Genomic DNA, 14,411 nt, shown 5'->3' with positions numbered 1-14,411 from the left:
GATAAAAATTACATAGAAGGAAATGTATAAGTAGTAAGTGACTGAATATATCTTGAGCAATGTGTGCACCTACATACTACAAACCTCTATACAGATTCACTGCTGTAACCTCAGAAAGTGTCTCTTCCCAGGAAGTACCCATACACACCCTCCAGAAGTAATCACTATTCCAACATTACTTTCCTCCATAGATTAAGTTGTTGTTCTAGGATTTCACAAAAATGGAATCATGGCTTGTTTGTGAGGCTTCTTTTATTTAGCATCATGTTGTAGAGATGCAATTATGTTGTCCCATATATCAGTGGTTCATTCTTTTTTTATTGTTGAACACTATTCCATTGTATGGATAGACCACAGTTTGCTTACCCATTTTTTTTTAAATTGATGGACATCTGTGATGTATGCTGGGTTGGGGCTGTTATGGGGGAAGCTGCTGAGAACATTCTTGTAAAAGGCTTTGCATAAACATGTTTTCATTTCTTGTGGTAAATCCTTGAGAATAAAATTGCTGGTGTGCCTGTGATACTACAATTGAGTTTAGCTGTTAAAAAGAGTTTTAAAAAACATATCACTGGACTATGTTTAATTTTTAATTTATTGCTTCTTTTTAAGTTCCATTTGCCACCATCCGAGGCCAGATGATTGTACCACATACCTAGGTTATGAAAGTTAGCAGCTTCTCTTGCTTCTAGTTGCTTTTCTATTTCAGTGCTTCCAGCACAAGGCTCACAGCAAAAGCACTATATTCTGACCCCCCCCCCCCCATTCAAAAGTCTCCAGTGCCTAGTGTGTGGTTTCAAGGCCTGCTAAATATGTTTGTACCCGGCCTTGTTGTTTTGTTCCTTCTCAGTATAAATCCTCACATTTTTTGTGGTGCTGGGGATGGAACCCAGGGCTTCACGCATGCCAGGTAAGTGTTCCGCCAATGAGTCATACCCGCAGCCCTAACATAAATGCTATATACTCCTTACCGTACATTCCTGCCTTTGTGCTTTTGCTCATCCTGCTCCAGCCTAGGATATTCTTCCATCTCCCCAAAACTTTAGGATTCTTAAGGTATGGCTCAGAATTCTACAACTAGTTTGTGAGCGCTTAGTGGGCAGCACTGTGTCCAACATTTCTTTGATATTACAGTCAGTACTTATCATAATGCTGTGGACATAATCAATATTTAGGCAATGCATACTAATTTGGTTGTTTGGTACTAATTACAAATGAATCTGCTTTTTAATATACAGATTTTATATCTGATGATTGATTGGATATAGTAGCTTTGAAAATACCCAATTTGAGGCTGGGGACTTAGCTCAGTGGTTCCGCCGCCTGCCTCATAATCACAAGGTCCTGAATTCCATCTCCAGTACAAAAAAACAAAAACAAGCAAAAACCCCCAAAACTAATTTTAAGTTACAATGATGCAGTTTCAACTTTATGAAATATGTGAAACAATGAGAAAAATATACTATAATATGTGTTACAATTACAATAGAGTAAAACTTTTACTATTTGATACCCCTAGAAAATGAGTTGGTATGATATGAGTGCATTCCAAACAGTGGAAGTCTTACTGCCAACCCTTTTATTTTCATTCTTAATGGAATGCTATAAAAACATACTCCACATGTTCTGTACCTGCCCTCTTAAATTACTGGGCTGCATTGTAGCTGCAGGTGCACACAACGATGGTATGAGGCTTTGGGCTGAGAGACTCGGTTTATACCTCCACATGATGAATGCTGCCCCGTACTGCTGAATCATACTGGTTGTATGTGCTCGCCATGACACCATGACACACTGAGGCCCTTCGGGCTACAGTTTTGAGATGTGGCTGCTTGACTCCTTGGAAAGCTGAGTTTCTGTCCTCAGTGGTTTTCATTCAACCTCTCTTCTTCTCAGTTGTCAATGTATTTGCAGCTCTGTACCCCAAACATCATTTATAATTGCTGTTGGTCACTGCTGCTATAGTCTTTTTTTCTTTGACTGCTGGTTCCATTGCAGCTATTGGTAGACTCTGCTACTCCTTTCACTCTTAAATTTTCTTATTTCTTGTTTTTTTCTTCTTCATTTTCTTGTCACTTCTAGATTTTGCATTTTATATAAAAATACTCTCCCTTTATAATCCCTGGCAGGCAATAAAAGCACTCCATTCTTTTCGCATGTTGAAGCTGTTGGTGTTGGATATCATCTGTAGGTGCATTGCTACTTCTCCACCCTGCTATATAGTTCCGGAGGGATATAGTCTTTTTTATTTTTTTACTGCTAAACTTTTTGTTTATTCTATGTACTACAACATTACAAGAATATACTTTGTTCCACAGTACAGTGAAATCTAGAATATGACGTGGCACTCATTTACAAATGGTTTTAACTTTAAAATACCTTGTGGCACAAGAAAGATTATTAATAATATCATAGCGCAAATGTGGAAAGGACCTTGTGTCATTCTGGTTACGACTTTACATCATTAACTCTTGAAATAACAATAAAGATTGATATGTTTATATACACCCTTACTAATTTTTCTCATAGTGTATCCATCACTCCTCTCTTGATTAATAGGTGCCAAGGAATCCGGAAATACCAAATCCGGCTGTGGCTCAAAGAGAAGAACAAAAAAAGATTGATGGAGCTGAACCTCTTACATTAGAAGAGACAGAAGAGAAGGAAAAACTTCTCACACAAGTAAACTCTTTTAAGTGGCTGAAATTCTTCTAGTTTAACCAATAAGAAAGAAACCTATCGATAACACTTATTTTTTATTATATTGGTCTAGTATCCTGTGTTGACATTCTAACAAAACTCTAAACACTCATTTAGGCCATATGTCATTATTTTTAATAATCTTTTTTATAGAATATGGTTCTTTGGAAATATTGTAAAATACATATATGCAAAGTATGTGTCAATTATTAGAAATAGGACATACTTTTTACCAGTTATAATAAGATCATTGAATCTGCAGTGGAATCCTGATAGACAGTAATTGCTAACATGATTTCAAAGCTTTAAATTCTTTTGTTGATTGAAGTGAATTGTCTCCTTAAATTATACTATTTATCTTTCGTTTATGGAATAGTTTCATAATTTCAAAATTTTATTTCATCTTTGTCTTAGCTTTATTACAATGATAAGAGATCTTTGAAATGCTTTAAGATTATCATTGTGTAATTAAAAGCCAACAGTTATTAAATAGGAAAGATTTCTATTTGAATGAAGCATTAATGCTTTCAAGTCATTATTGCTTTAGCGAGTTTTGTATCATATTTCCCAAATAAATTCTAGAAGATAAAAAAGGTTCAGCGTAAAAGGCTCTTGCAAAATAATAAAAATGTGTTCTGCATGACACCACCTTAGTACAGGATGTTGCTAGCAAAGCTTATTTATTCAAGTTTTTTAGAGACAGGGACTCCCTTGTAGTTCAGGTTAGTGTTTTTTTTTTTTTTTTTTTTTTTTTTTGGTACTGGGGACCAAACTCAGGTCCTTGGCACTTACCAGGGAGGTGCTGGAACCACTGAGCTAAATCTCCGGTCCAGTTCAGGTTAGTCTTGAATTCACTAGGTAGCCCAGGCTGGCTTCAAACTTGCGGCGATTCTCCTGCCTCAGCCTCTCGAGTGCTGAGATTATAAGCATGTGCCACTCAACATTTTTGAAAACAGGATGTAAGGCATAGTAGTACAAAATTGTTCACAGTAATCATTAAAGGTAGTTTTTGAATGTTTCTAACACAAAAGTGGATAAATGTTTGAGTTGGTAGATATGCCAGTTACACATTGCACATTGTATACATGGGTCAAAATATCACACTATGCCCCATGATTGTATAATTATGTTCCAGTTAAATAGATTTTTGTATTTATATGTTATTTTATATACATCTTTATTTGTTATAACATATAATTTTCCTGGATGAAATTTTACAAAGTATATTCAGAAGTGTTTGAGCCAAATGCCTGGAAATCACAAAGTTCAGCTTGAAAATACAAATACAGTTGGCTGAGTTTTAGGACTTACCATAGAATAAAATCAAACTTTTAAATATTCTTGTCTTATTTGAAAGATTTATTTCCTGAACACAAAATAAACTTAGGGCCTTCAAGTGCTCCATGGCTTGCAGTGTACTCTGGATGGCAGTATAATGTGAATATGCAGTCTTACCCGAGACCATGCGTTAGTTTGTAATTAGAAGTATAATCAATGTTCTTGCCTCCATAGCTGATTTTATTTTATTTTTTATAGTTGATTTTAAATTGTCTTTCTCTGCTGCTGAAAATTAAGCAATCTTTATCAGCTAAAATGCAAGCATATGAAATTGTGGTGTCTCAGGTATCACACTAATAATTATGGTTAGGGAACGTAAGGAATGGAAAGCAAATTCTTGGTCTGTGACTTCCCAGGTTGGCTAATTATGCCCAGCAGATTTTAAACACTCATTAGGGCTGGGGATGTGGCTCAGTGGTTCTGCCGCTTGCTTTGCAAGCGCAAGGTCCTGAGTTCGATTCAAAGTACCAAAAAAAAATCAAATGAAACACTGGTTAATTGTTCTATAGTTTAGTAGAGAACTTTAGTGGAACAATAATATTCTATTTATGGAAATTCTGTTTGTGAATACGGTCTCTATCAAAATGTACTCACTGTAGTTTGGAATGCTTCAAAGAGCTACAGAGTTTTTCTTTCTATTTAATGTATTTATGTTGCTCTCTTAATTTGCTGAAGGACAGATCTGTGAAAAAAATAATTGAAGTAGCAGACTATTAGACTTTAGCTTTTTATATTAGCATTTTATTTTAATATGTTTGTATTTCAATGTAGTAGACATCTATAAAACTTGGAGAGGAGCATGTTCCTTCACAATGGAAAAATATTTATTTCTTTAACAGTTTATTCAATTTTTGATTGTAACAGTGAAAAGTGAGTTTATACGAAAGCATATTTGTCTTTTAGTGGGACAGTAGATGGATTTATTGATTTAACCTAGTGATGACATGTAACTTTTTGTTCACAGGGTTTCACAAACTGGACTAAGCGAGATTTTAACCAGTTTATTAAAGCTAATGAGAAGTATGGAAGAGATGACATTGATAATATTGCGAGAGAGGTAGAGGGAAAATCTCCTGAGGAGGTCATGGAATACTCAGGTTTGTGTGTAGTTTCAAACACAATGTTTTATTTTAACCATATTCACATCTTTATCATCAGTTTAATTGTATCTTTCAGATCTTTACATGTTTTTATGTACTGGCCACGAAACTCAATTGTTTCATGCCTGTCAGTAGCTGTTGTACCACTGAGCTACATCCCTGTCCTTCTTTTAAACTTTTTTGAATAAGATGTACATGACAGTATAAAATGTAATTGTGTTTCTAAAAAAAACAGGTTATAGGAATTATCATAACAAATTCACTGATGCCGTCCTTAGTAGTTAGCTAATAGAGTTAAGTAAGCTCTGATAAAACGAAGGTGGTTATTAGATGAGCATTGACAAAATGCGTTTTCCACTTTCCTACCTCTGGAATTTAGTCCTCTTCTGGTCTAGTCCTGAAACTTGAGTTTCAGTGGTTGCACTAGTCTTTCTTTCTCTTTCATCCTTGAAAGAGAGAGTTCTTGTCAGGCCCATTGAGATGATCCAAGCACTCAGGGTTCCAGTCTAATCCAGTCAGATCATGTGGGTCCTATCAACCTGAGGCAAAATGGAACAGATCTCAGAAGATTGCTTGAAAAAAAATCTGTTCATTAGTCTTTGAATCACCTCTGTCTTACTCTGCTGTGTCCTTCTCCTTAACTAGAATCACTTTAGCTGCGGAAGCATGTGGAGTTAATACTAATTCCTATATCACAGCATATCCAGCCTGAGGCTCCTGAAAAGATACCTTAATAAAAATAGGCCAATATATCTGTTTTCTATGTGGACGACATAGGACATTTCTACCTTCCAAATAGGTGGAGCTCTCAGATTTATTCTGAATATCAGCTGTTTGGAATAAAGACGATTTTCCCTGTTGAAATAATGTTAAAATGTAGGTGTAGGTTTCCTTGCTAGTTGCCCAAAGCCTAATTAACCTAGCTACTGAAATTTTGTGTTTTTGCAATAGTAGGAAAGAAAGAATACTGTATACCAAGGAACAAACCAAGGATTAATACTTACTATGAATAGTTTTTAGTTTATATAGAGGGCAAGTGCTTGAAAAAGTCATGTTTCATTGGAGCAGACAATTTTTTCTCCTGGAAATGTGTAATGGTTTTCTGGTGGTTACCAAGGACTTTAGAATTGGGTTATATTGAGGTTTTATTTCATATACTAAAACATCAAGTTTTTAAACTTCCTATTCATTGATACCATCATGACTCCTGTTTCTATTCAGGTTTAGCACATACAGTGAATCCTTGACTTATAAACTGAGTTTGTTCTTGAGGGCTGGTTGTAACTCAAATTGGTCAATTGAAGGCTCAGGCTCCTGAACAAAGTGTTCAACATCTCTCTTCTGTATTCAGGCAGATCTCAGTGTCCTTAGAGATTGGCCCAAGATTTCTCAATTAACTCCACACAGGAAAGGCTGTTATAATGTTCCTTCCAGAATTCTTTATAAGGGTTACATCTCTATCTAAGATCAACTAGAAAAACAAGCGGCCAGCATTCGGGTCGTAATTCAAGATTTTATTCATATGTTAAAACTAATATTCTGGTCATAAACCAAGTTGTTCATATGTCAGACCAGTTACAACTTGGGTGTCCACTGTAAGTTGAAGACATTTAGGAGAACAATAGAAGGGAAAGAGAATTTTATCAGCAAGAGTTGAGTGAAAACAGTGTAAAAGGGCATATACAGTGAGATATTCTGAAGATTTTTCTTCAGACTGTAGATACCATCAGTGCACATAGAGTTGCAAGAAAAGGGTGGCTTTTTAAAAAATGTCATGGGCTAGGGATGCATCTCAGTTGTAGAGCACTTGCCTTGCATGCATGAGCTCTTGGGTTCCATTTCCAGCACTGCAAAAACAAAGGAACAACAGAACGATATGTCAGTTGCTTCCTCAAATTTGACAGTAGGTCAGGTTGCATGACTTCCTCAGGACTATTTAATTTCTGTCCACCAGGTTGGATATTTGGAATGGGCTTATTTAGCTGGCTGCAGTAATAGAAGAAATGTGCACAATTAGCTGTTTGCAAATATATGGTATTTTATACATAGCAGCCATTTAAATATGCATTGAATGAATTAATAATGAATACAGGTGCTTATAAAAATCAGAGAGTGCTAGCACACCTTTCTTGATAGGCTCTAGAAGTGAAGAATTTGAGAATGTAGAGTATATCATTAGAAGGCCTTTCAATGAAGTCACAAGAGGTGACATATTAATGCAGCAGATTATTTGGCTCATCTGTTAAATTTGGTTGGGTGACTCGGTAGTTGGAATATTCTGCAATATGTATCTAGTTAAAATCCCAGTGAGATTTTTAAAAAGCTATAGGTCACTGGAAATACTGTAAGATTAGTGGGTGATTTCCGAAGCAAGTAATAGTCTCAGTAGAAATTGTTTCTTTGTAGGAACAATTTGACCTATTGATAAGGATTTCATTTTCATTGCTGCTTGCTAAGTAGCTACATTCACATTAAATGCTTTCCTCTTCTGTTTCACTTTCTGTATTTGGTCCCTTCTCTATTGTGTTGGAGTAGAAAGCTTAGGTTAAATCAGTATCGGTAGCATCATTTGAAATCTTAGTCATGCAGTATGAGTAATTAAAGATTCTAAATCTCACGAGAGGAAAATTGCTAACTTAAAACCTTGTTGAGTTCTTATTTTTAAATGAAATGTTAGGAGTATTTAATAATCGAAATATATATACTTATATACATATATCTGTATCCTAATTTTAAAAAGTCTTAAGTTCATTGTATTCTTCCTATTCTTTATTCTATAATTTCTTGCATTCATCTGCTTAAATGATAGTAATTTAAAATAATAACTGTCTTTCAGCTGTATTTTGGGAACGTTGCAATGAATTACAGGACATTGAGAAAATCATGGCTCAAATTGAACGTGGAGAAGCAAGAATTCAACGAAGGATCAGTATCAAGAAGGCCCTGGATGCCAAAGTATTATATTTTGTACCAAATTTTTAATGGATGATTTTATTCAATTTGGTGATTAGCTTTGACTTACTGCATATCCAATTAAAAGCACTATTTTGTTGATATACACAGATCGCAAGATACAAGGCTCCATTTCATCAGTTGCGTATTCAGTATGGAACCAGCAAAGGAAAGAACTATACTGAGGAGGAAGACAGATTCTTGATTTGCATGTTACACAAAATGGGCTTTGATAGAGAAAATGTGTATGAAGAATTAAGGCAGTGTGTACGGAACGCTCCCCAGTTTAGATTTGACTGGTTTATCAAGTCTAGAACTGCCATGGTATGTATTCCTTTTGCTACTATTTTTATTTTGAAAAATTTTGGGTATCATATATCCTTCACCTAGACTGGCCTATTGTTAGAGTTTGATCACCTTAGTCTGTCTGTCTGTCTCTCCCCTGCCTCTCTCAGTGTATACATACTTATACACAAATAGAATCTCCATATACATATGCAGTTTATATTTTATACTCAGAAATATGGAAACATACTTATACATTTAGAAATATATATCCATATTTTAGATTTATGAATGTTTATCTATTTCTTTTTTAATTTTTAAATTTTTTTTCCTCATTGAGTTTATTGGTACATTTTAGGTATACAGTACAGTTATATTTATCATTGGGATCTTGTACCTTTACATGAGAGATCTTGGTTCTCATTTTTTCCCCTTGTCCCTGCCCTCCCTTCACCCCCCCTTCCCCCCCCCATTTACAAACACTTCATTTCTATTTTTTCATTTTCTCGTATTTTTTTCTTTTCCCTTATTAGCTTTCCCCTACCCTTCCCACTTTCCCTACACCTTTAGCCCCTCAGCCATAAGGAGTGATAAATTAGATTCATTCATAGGAAAATGGGTATGTATTGAGGTTATATTCCTAAGTGAAATAAATAAGTCACATGTGTAAATACTGAATAGTTTCTCTGGTGTGAAAAACTATAATAGTACATAAGATCCTAATGATATAATTGACAATGTTTATCTATATTTCTGGACCATTTAAAAATAAGTTGCAGACAACATGAATGTTCACCTCTAACTACCTCAGCATGTATCTCCTACAAATAACTACACATTCCTTTGATCCCACCTGAGAATATGGACATAGATTCAGCAGTGTCATGTAGTATAAAGTCCATAACAGAATATGCTGGTTGTCACCAAAATATGTTTTATGGCTGTTTTTTTCCATTAAGCTTATTGGTACTTTTTAGGTATACAGTACAGTTGCATTCATCACTGGGATCTTGTGCCTTTACATGATGTATCTTGGTTCTCATTTTTTCTCCATTGGCCAGGCCTCTTCACCCCCTCCACCCTTCCCTATTTATAAAGAATTTGTTTCCATTTTTTCCTTTTCTCATATTTTTTCTTTTCCCTTCTTTCTTCTCCCCTACCCTTCCCACTAACCCTACTCCTTTAATCCTTTTCTTCCTATTTCACATTATCAATTACATAATATTTATATTATTTACACTTTTAGTTTTTCACACCAGAGAAACTATTTGGTATTTACACATGTGTGTCCTATTTATTTCACTTAAGACTATGGCCTTAATATGCATGCATTTCACTATAAATGTCTCTAGTTTCTCATTCTTCATGGCTGAGTAGTACTCCATTTTATAGAAAAACCACATCATCTTTATCCAATCTACAGTTGATAGGCAATTGGGCTGTTTCCAAGTTTTAGCTCTTGCAAATTGTGCCACTATAAATATGGGTGCACATATATCGCTGTGGTATGATTCTTTTAATTCTTTTTAAAAGATAACCCAGCAGAGGGATAGCTGAGTCAAATATGACCTCCATCATAAGTGGAAGAAAGATAGCCTCTTCAATAAATTGTGTTGGAAAAACTGGATTTCAACTTGCCAAAGAGCAAAACTAGACCCCTATCTTTCACCATGCACTTAACTAAAATTGAAGTGGATTAAATATCTAAATATTAAAATGGAAGCACTAAACTTGCTGGAAGATAAGTTAAGTAGAACTCTTGAAGACACTGGCATAGGAAAAGTATGAACAAATCCTCAGTAGCATGGCAACTAGCACAAAGAATCAACAACTGAGATCTCATCTTATTAAAAAGCTTATAGCTGTTTTTTGAATTCATCATCTAGAATGGGTCATGTTTTGCGTTTGGTTATTGGATATGTTTTGTTTTTTTTTTAATCCACTGCTTTGTTTTCATAGCAAATATCCAGTCTAATTGTCTTGTAGAATATCCAACACTGTACCTCATCATTTGTTCATTGTTAGATTTGGGATCAGTGTCTTTAGTAAGAATGTTACAAAAGAGATGTTTTGGGCCTTGTATTGTATCATATCATGAGGAAAATTATGTCAGGTTGTCACAGAACTGGTGATGCTACGTATAGCCACTTTTTTAATATTTTCATCCCAAGAGCTTTCCACTTTAAAGCACGTCTTCCCCTTTGAATTAATCAAGTGATACTTGAAACAGTGCAAATGTCTTAAGGATTTATTTTAATAAAAAGGAATTGTTGCCTAAGTTGAGCCTTTGCAAGAATATTATAAAACAGAATAAGTAAAAGATTATTTTAGCTTCTGCAGTTTCCTCCATTGCTTTCTAATATAAACTTGTTAAAGTCTACTGCTATTTAGCCGTGTGCTCATGATGGGGTTGAAACACATGCAGCACATCTTGGTGTTGGCATTGTTAGTCTTTTGTCAGCCAAGGTTAAGACAAAAATAGATAAATGTGTCCTGAAAATTAAAAACAACCAGGAACAAACAGTGTATTTATGACTAATCAGAAAGTAGCATACATTTTTTTCTGGTTACTATTTATCATGAATGTTTTCTTGTCTAAAAGTTTGTTAGAGCATGAAACAATGTTTTATATTTTTGACTCATTTTATATTTTTAGTCCAATTTGAACAAAGAGAAAAATGAGTTTCTCTACTGAGGACATTAATTTTGATACAGGCTTTGGAAGATCAGATATGAAAACTTTTAACACAAGTTCAGAGTATACGGAGTATGTCATTGGACTGTGCCCCTCAAATTTATGGATGATGTAGTATCAGGAGAGCTAGCAAATACTTTAGACCGAGCCAGGATCCACAAGGAACGAGAACAATTGAAACAGTGGCTCAGGTGAATGTAGCAGCGTGACATTTACTAGGGCTAAATGTAAACTGCTATACTTTTACAAAAGAATGTGAAGAGATATATATGTTACCAAGATACAGTAGGAAGAATTGAGAAAGAAAATTCAAAAGATGACAATCCCTAGCATACGGATTGAGGTTAGATGTAAGGAAGGGTTGTTTGACAGGGTTCTTTGGATGATTGAAGTGGATTATTGAAGAACAGTGTAGAATAGCTTTTCTGTTAGCCTAATAAAATGAAATTTTATTTAGACTGTCTAGAAACAAGGGCTGTGAGTTAGTTGGCCCATTAAGGTGTTGTCTATTCAGTGCATTGGTGGCCGTGTTTCTTAGAAAACACTTTCCATAACCACACGTTTAAGATTTTTAGGCATTTTTAGTTTTAAGTGTATAATGACTTAATTTAGAGCAGCACCAGCAGCTTATAAAAGACAATTGCCTGACTACATTTGTCAATGAATCATGTTTTAGAACATGTACACCTTTTTTCTTGATGGATCACTTTTTGAATTCTGAGTTTTATTTCAGTGATAGTAATTATTTGAAAGGTCAAGAGCTCAATGCTGATGTCAACTTCTGGAATCATTAAACTAAAGCAGTTGAATGAGATTCAAAATGAAAAGCAAATCTTATACTATTTGTAATATGAACATGAATGTAGACCCACATAGCCTTATTTCATGTTCCAAGAAAAGGAGCCAGTATACCATTAACAGCCACTAGATGTCTCTGAACTCCCTTGCAAAGAGTATTTTTCCTCTATCTTCTTTTTACCAACTGTACTCTTTCTTTATCCAGAGATTTAAACCTCTAATGTATATTTTCTAAAAAGCAGATTAACTATATAGGAGATCACAAAATGGAATCTTTATTTTGGCTATAACAAAGGAAGACATCTTGTTCTTAATTACTTTCTAGAATATGAAATTTCTAATTTCTGAAGAATCTTTATAAATATACACATATGCATATTTGAATATATTAATTAAAATATTTTATAAAATGTGCTGCCATTACATTTTGATTTCCCTTTTAGCTAGTGGATATTTTTGGGTTATATGTATGGATTGGAAGTATATAAGTAAGGCATTTGAAATATGCACACATTTGTATCATTGATTTGGAACATATCACGATAATGTATACAATTAGGGAATTATACAAATAGATTATTAATATTCCTGAATGATTTCTTTCCTCCCTCATTTAAAAAATAACTGTTCCCTTACAGAGGATCACATTCACAATCTAGGAAGAGAAGCTGCCTCCCTTGAAAGAGGCAGCTGAGATTTCTAAAAAACAATTTGTTTCTGAGTCTGGCTTCATTGAAAAAAATCTCATTTTAGAAATACAGAGGTTGTAATTTGACTCATGTTGTGAGTGTCACTGTTTAAATTAAAGTCTTGTTAATGATTGAACTCAGCTTACTAAAGAAAATTGTCTTTAAAAAACATAATATCGCTTAAACATGGATCTTTTCCTTCCCAGAGTCACCAATAAATAATGTAACTCCTTAGTATTTATATTTTATGCAAAGATCTCAAAGCCCTGAATCCATGGCTTCTGATTTAGCAGTCACAAAGTGCTTAAAGGCACAACCTCACTTTGAAAGCCTTCAGCTAAAGGGTGACGATTTCTTTGAGCTGTTTCTCCATTTAAAAATGCTTGCTATACAAAAGAGAAAATGAATTTTAGTTACATTTCTCTATACTAAAAAGATTGCATTTTTTTTCTCTGAGAACTTGTGTGGTCTTTAAGTAAGTAATCAGTCTCTATTGAACTACATAAACAAGTAGGAAGGCTATCCTAGACTCAGATTTTTAACCTTGAAGCTGTACCATTTTCTTTGTAAGAAAAATATCTTGGAATAGGGCCTTGATCTTAGGATATTCAAAATCTATCAAAATTTAAAACACCTTTACCAAATGACCATAAAGAGAAAGGAGAATCTCAAATGCTCAGTTTTGTATTGATAATTATTAATGAAAGTGTTCTTTATTTAAAAGTAAGAAAATGACGTTCCTCATTAGAATTGTAGGAGAAAAAATACTTTTTCAGAAAATATTGCTATAGCTTTTTATTAACTTGCTTCCTGTTTTATAGTTCTATCACAGCAGCTAGTAAATGTTAATTAGGTTATTAGCTCAGCACAGTATGTTTTGTAAATTCTCTGTCCAGTCAGAAAAGGATTTTCTTTATAAATAATTTAGAAGAATAAAGTGAAAGTAGAAAATTTCTTACTTGTTTAGTAGTCCCAGTAACACTTCTATTTGTTGCTTACAAGTCCTAGTCTGGGAAATTTCATGAAGAAAACTCGCGATTTGTGATTTTTTTATGTTAGTACTTAATTGTATGTTAACAGCTAATATTGACATTTTAGAGCATTACACTCTTAATGAAATATGAGAAATATGACTAATAATTGGTAAAATTGGTAAACTGTATTGATGGATTATTGTTCACTACAGAATTAAAATGTTAAAAATCAAATACATTTATGCTCATAAGGATCTGTTAGTCCTCGTGAACTTAAAATGTCCCCCTTCTGCTTTAATTTTGAAAAGCTCTTATCACAGAGGGAAGTACAGAGGAGATAGTGTTTAACTTTGCCTTGAGGCAAAGCACTCAGGAATAGCTTTCTAGAAGAGGTCCTTCTTGGAAGCAAGTCTGGAAAAACTAGGAGTTGGCCCTGAGAGTCCATTCCAGGTTGTGGAAACAGGATATCCAGTGGTATAAATCAGCTCAGCCTGTGCTGCAAGTGGATTGGGATGGCATTGTGCGAATAGGAAAGTATTGGAAGATGAGGCTGGAAAAGTAACCTGCAGGGAAAGAATAAAGGGCTGTGTTTGCGGCCTTGAGGACCTCCACAAAGTCACTAGTCTACAGGCAATGTGGAAGAGTCCTTCAAATAATTTTCCAGGGCAGTGACACGATCAATTTACATTTGGAAAAAATCACTTTTTTGGTCCAAGTGGGTAAATGTCTGTCTCATCTACCAACTACAGTAACAGTTCTCAAGTTTATATTTCTATTTGCTCATTCTTCATTTTTTTCCTTCCTTCCTTCACCAAAATTGCCATCAATCTGTTCCAGTCATTTTTCTTCTTCCTTCCTTCCTTTTTTTTTTTTTTTGTTA

At 34.5% G+C, this 14,411-nt stretch overlaps 1 protein-coding gene across 7 annotated transcripts in view; it reads left to right on the top strand.

Annotated features, from left to right (window-relative positions):
* The window catches only part of Smarca1 (SWI/SNF related, matrix associated, actin dependent regulator of chromatin, subfamily a, member 1), a 72,537-nt gene that overhangs the window by 49,794 nt on the left and 8,332 nt on the right, over positions 1 to 14,411 (top strand). For all 7 annotated transcript variants that reach the window (XM_010608023.2, XM_033760320.1, XM_033760319.1 and 4 more), the window contains 4 exons: positions 2,560 to 2,682; positions 5,003 to 5,135; positions 7,975 to 8,093; positions 8,202 to 8,414. In XM_010608023.2, coding sequence (XP_010606325.1) covers positions 2,560 to 2,682; positions 5,003 to 5,135; positions 7,975 to 8,093; positions 8,202 to 8,414 — 588 coding nt within the window. The remainder of the gene's footprint in view (positions 1 to 2,559; positions 2,683 to 5,002; positions 5,136 to 7,974; positions 8,094 to 8,201; positions 8,415 to 14,411) is intronic.

This window comes from Fukomys damarensis, unplaced genomic scaffold (assembly GCF_012274545.1).
Source record: "Fukomys damarensis isolate Sample0158 unplaced genomic scaffold, DMR_v1.0_HiC HiC_scaffold_39, whole genome shotgun sequence".
Taxonomy (NCBI): Eukaryota; Metazoa; Chordata; class Mammalia; order Rodentia; family Bathyergidae; genus Fukomys; species Fukomys damarensis.
The sequence above is the reverse complement of the archived record's forward strand: the minus strand, read 5'-3'. Positions and strand labels throughout refer to the sequence as shown.